We start from the raw sequence: 5318 nt of genomic DNA, 5'->3' as shown, positions 1-5318 counted from the left end.
GGGGGGGGGGGGGTGAATATATTTAATATATTAAATAGACAAAACACAGTCACACCACCAACCACAGTCCAATTTGTTGTCCTAATCTAAAATGTGTTATTGAATTTTTAAGCGTTCTACGTAATATCCCATAAAATCATGCAGAGCCAAACATGCAGTTCCCTTGAATGAATATTGATATTATTTAGACTAAACTCCAATCTTTTTCCATTGACATTGATTCTCAAATACAAAGAAAAATAAACATCATTTAAGGTATGCTATTTGTTCATTAAAGCTTATGGTCTGCATTTCATATGATAGTGCAGTGTGTAGATGTTATATTTTTGGCCGTTGAGTCATCCACGGAATAGAGGAGGATTAGGGCCACATGTAAAAATTCTGAGAATTTTTTTCTTAGAATTCTGACTTTAAACTCAGAACTCAAGACATTTTTCACATGTGGCCCTAATCCTCTTCCGTAGTTTCCTGTTACTATAATAATTTTTTTTTTTTCGCCTAGTAGTTACATTTTGAATTAATTTTTGTTGTTGTTGAGTGAATGATATCCCTGATGAGCTGTAACTACAGACTGACAGTACAAATCGTTGAGTCAATAAGAGCCTTGAGAGACACACACTGGCCCAGGTGAGCTTCCTTAAATCAGACCTCTAACAAATGATAAAACAAATGTTATCACTGAACATTAAAGAGCTGTACTGGCCATTGGTCATTACGACCGCCTTGTGTATTGGGGCTATAGACACAAAGGACTGGCCCTTATTCGCCAGACGATGGCTTCATGGATTCAGCAGGGAGGCTGAATTAACATATAAGCCTGAAAACACCTCACAGAGGGAGGGACAAGCAGGCCGGAAGAGAAACTGCTGGTTTGCCCAAGGACATCAGTCCCCAGCAGGGGCTTTGTAGCTATACTGTCCAAATACACTATCAATCAAACAATTTCACTCAGTTCCTCTGATGAATCTCTGAACAGATTGTGGCCATTTATAGCAGGCTCTCTTGTTTACCTAGTACTTGTGCAAAAATCACAAATAAAATATAGCCCAGCAGGTTTCCCTGCAGATTTTCCATGCTGGCAGTTTGACACTAAATTATTGTGAGCTTTGTCTGACTGGCCGATACCCGCTTTTAAAGAAATAATTTAAATATCAGTCCAAACCAGCACCAGTTTGTACCTCTAAAACTTTTTTTATTTTATATGGTTTTGTGCAATTGTGCATTCTGCAATACATAGCCTACGTTATTGATCACAGCATGGTTTAATGGGAAATGTGCAATCTGGGTAGAATTGAGTGCAATGTGAGAGGGAGGATGTGCTTTAGGTTCTCTTTCTCTATCTTCTTTGAGTGTGGGGGAAGGTAGGGGGTCTTGTGTGAGGTTTATCGGATGTTTATTAAAGCATTTAGATGAATAATGTATGCTTATGTTTTATGCCTGTTTACTGTATGTTTATTGTGTGTTTATGTGTGATGCATCGCCATTTTTTGTTCTCTCGACTGCCCTGCACTGACAATAACGGCTCATCTTATCGTTTCTGCCGTACAGAAAAGCCACAGAGCTAAGCACTTGATTTTCTGAAAAATGATGACCTTGTGATCTTGGAAAAACCCAGAATGACAAAAAACAACACTTACCATTCTGAAGACATTTACAGAATACTCTTTTAACTCTCAGGATCAAAAAAATATTACGCTTGCTGCATGATAAATAGATTTCTAAGTAACTGGAGTTCCAAATCTAGAAACAAATGGTGGATGGAATGACATATGACCTTACTCATTTTGTGCGATTGAACTGAAATTGAATATGTACAATGCATCATTTATATTGGTAGGCTACATGTTGATGTTACTTGTCAGTCAGTATTTTATAATTTCATGAAAAAAACTAATAAGGACAGTTTTTTGATTGTGTTGTGCAAAAAGAGTGAGGACATGTCACATCCAGTTACCTGGGTTACAGCAACATGAGTAACAGGTTTAAATCTTTATTGTGTAATTTCCAGAAGGTCGACCTGGATGCAGCTGATCTGCACTCTATTTATTATTGTGTAATTCTAATTGTGTATCATGTTCTCATTATGCCTTGTGTTCTTAGTACTTTTTAAAGCACTTTGTGGCTTATGTCTGTTAAAAGCGCTTTCAAAAGAAATTTGACTTACCAGCGATGGAAGAAGTATTCAGATCATTTACTGACGTAAAAGTACTAATACCACATTGTGAAAATACTATACAAGTAAAAGTCCTGCATTGAAAATATTACTTAATTTAAAGTATGTAAGCATCGGCAAAAAAATGTACTTAAAAAAAAATCCTCCCATTTTAGAAACAGAAAAGGATCCAAACAATTTAATGGTCCAATAATTTCAGCTGGACTTGTAGGACCTTATATTGTTGGCTAGTTGTATTTATGATAAAACATCATTCTTTTATAAATTACTTGTGTTCTGTGCGCAAAAATCCTAATGTGTAAAATAACTAATTGAAGCTGTGAGATGAGTGTAGTGGAGTATAAAGAACAATATTTCTCATGTGGGATGTAGAAGTAGAAGTAGAAAGTGGCATGACAAGAAAATACTTAAATGAAGTACAAATACCTCAACATTTGTACATAATGTACTAATTTACATTCTACCACTGTTACTTCCTTAATTAAAAGAGTTGTTGAGGATTCTGGGACAAGGCAACCTTTTTTTAAACAACCCCCTGGTTTTTTTTAAAGATCAATTAAGATATTTATTTCTCAGAAAATATGATGCTTAGTTCTATGACTGCAGTTTGATGGTAATGATGAGATGCACAATCTGCGGCTAAACGTTATATTTTGTTTGCTTATAGGTAGGCAGGGGTCTTCAACGTCTTTTAGGCCAGTAGGGAAGGCATGTCTTGTATACAATTGAGTTGCATATTAAATTGGGCAGAATGGATGAAAATAAATGGATATTATTTATGCACCGTGACCCCTTAAGCTCAAATGTATGGCTGCCATATTTCAATGTGTAAATAATTTGTTGTCTTCACAAATAGGCCAATTTATTTGCATTCAAAATTCATTATTATTGCATATGTTAATTTTTTAAATGAGAAACAATATTTTTTTTACATAATTTGGTGAACCCTTGCACTAACTCTGAGGACCCTCTAGGAGTCCCGGACCCCCTGTTGAATAGCTGGGCTAAAGGATGCACGTGTGAAGACCTGTAGTGGTGAAATAACAAAACACTACCAAGATGCACAACTCCATAGAACAACAACAACATCAAATACATAGTTAAATGTGCTCCAAGGTTAACAGCCCTTACCGTACATATTCCCATCCTCAGCTGTGGCGGTGACCCTTTTGCCCTGAATCTGGACGTGTTTCCCGCTGGTGCGGCTGTAGAGCTGGTAAACCCTGACCTGTCTGCGGCTGAGCTGGTCCGTCACTGCGCCCTGCGTCCTCACATACTGGTTAAAATTAGGAGACGGGTGATTCTCCCCCTTTTTTATGCAAAAGGGAAAAATGAAATACATAATTTTTTTTCTTTCTAATCTGGGAATTTTTGTCTAAAGACAAACCGAAGGTTCCCTCTAAAACTAATCATATTCTATTCATATTTAAATGCAATATTTTAAAAGGAGTTATTGTAGAGTTTCCCTACTTCATCAACCATTTCTCATATTTAAACATTTTACAACAATGACAAAGTTTTGAGTGGGTTTACCTGAGCATGGCACCACAGCACGAAAAAATGAAATGATCTGCAGAAGAATAAATGAAGAGTTGTTATTATAAAAGAAGGCATTATGTGGCAATCAAACAAGTCTACAGCGTTTACAGTCGTCTTACATGTAAACGCAGCGCTGGTTTATTCCATACATTCTCCTTCTAATTTCATCCGATAAAGAAACGGATTCTTGAGGCACATTAATCCCAGGAGGATGCGGCAAATAAATCCACCCGAGCTCCCACAGTGTTGCATATATGGACTCCTGACCTGTCCATCCACAGCAACAAGTCTCTGATAAAAAACCCAACTCGGCGTTATTTCACCTCACATTTATCAAAAACCAGATCCAGCTGACTGAGTGCTGAAGAGCTGTTCAAAAGATCCGCGCAACGCACCGCCAGCAGATACATCCATTATAAGGAGCGCGTTAGATTTTTGAATGACATCACTGGGGTAAATGCGAGAAGGATCCTTGACTCGGTGCAGTTCTGCTCGGGTTAATTCCAGGTTTTGAAAAGCCCTCTGTCTCACCGGGGTCAGGCTGCTCACTGGTTAAATGTTGAAAGGCAAAGTCCCTCCCTGAAATCTTTCTATTGTGGGTGGGCACAGCAACAAGACCCCTAATGATGATTTAATAGGGAGACGCAGATGTGAAGGGAGAAAAAAAAAATCTCAACACATAGGCCTATTTAAGATTAGCAAATGGAAAAGAGAAAAGTTGAACTCCACATCCAAAGTTAGATTACAACAAGAAAATGAAACTGCAACTTTGAGCGTTCTTGCTCATATTGCATTCCCGACTACCCCTCTGTCTGCCTTTAATGTAGACCATTACTGTAGCATTGTATTTAAAAGTGAGTAGCCTAATGGCACCTTATGGGTGTGCCAATTACGTGTTAAAGAGACTATTGCTCCACCCCCACCCCCACCACACATACCCTTTTATCTTATGTTAACTGGTCACACTTCTAGCTCATGTAAAAGGAGGCCCGAAACAAATCATGCAGACAAAAGGTCTGTTTCATATTTACATAATATGCAATCAACATCCCCAGACGAGCAGGATACTGCCTTTCCTCTTCCTTTCAAAAAGATTACAATAATTTACAGAGAAGAGAAGAGAGGTCCTTTTATTGGAGCATTTTCAGAGAACCATCAAAATCACAAAACATTTAAAAACAAGTAAGAATTTAAAAAAAACACACAACAAACACATCAAACAAATAAAAATGTATCTTAAATTATCCACCAAGAAGAGAGGAGAGAAGAAGAAAAAGGAAGAGAAGACCAGAAAAAAAGAAGAGAAGTAAAGAGAAGAGAAAAGAAGGGGAGAGGAGAGAAGAGAAGACAAACAGATAGCATTCACTTTGGTAGCTGCTGAGTCCAGATGAGGCAGAGTTTGTGAACAGTGTAACCTGAAGCTTCAAGTGCCTTCACATCTTACCCTTCTCACGTTCTCTTGACCCCACCACCACCATTGCCCCTGTCTACGGCAATAAAGTGGACCAATGCAGCAGTTAGGCATTTCTGACATGTTGATCTGCTTTCGGCTGGCTGACACGAGCCAGCAGCAACCGAGACTACTTGTTGATGTCACTTCTTTTCT

At 38.1% G+C, this 5318-nt stretch overlaps 1 protein-coding gene across 2 annotated transcripts in view; it reads right to left on the bottom strand.

Moving 5' to 3' along the window:
• Positions 1 to 4310, bottom strand: part of fgf17 (fibroblast growth factor 17) — a 7560-nt gene extending 3250 nt beyond the window's left edge. The window contains exons 1-3 of one of the 2 annotated variants that reach the window (XM_032517074.1): positions 3832 to 4310; positions 3707 to 3743; positions 3305 to 3482 (exon numbers count right to left, since the gene is read on the bottom strand). In XM_032517074.1, the coding sequence (XP_032372965.1) occupies positions 3305 to 3482; positions 3707 to 3743; positions 3832 to 3863 (247 nt within the window). In that variant the 5' untranslated portion in view covers positions 3864 to 4310. The remainder of the gene's footprint in view (positions 1 to 3304; positions 3483 to 3706; positions 3744 to 3831) is intronic. The other variant, XM_032517075.1, reaches the window with a different exon arrangement.
• Positions 4311 to 5318: the final 1008 nt, after the last annotated feature.

Source organism: Etheostoma spectabile, chromosome 5 (assembly GCF_008692095.1).
Source record: "Etheostoma spectabile isolate EspeVRDwgs_2016 chromosome 5, UIUC_Espe_1.0, whole genome shotgun sequence".
NCBI lineage: Eukaryota > Metazoa > Chordata > Actinopteri > Perciformes > Percidae > Etheostoma > Etheostoma spectabile.
Note: the sequence above shows the minus strand (reverse complement) of the source record. Positions and strands in the feature narration are given on the sequence as shown.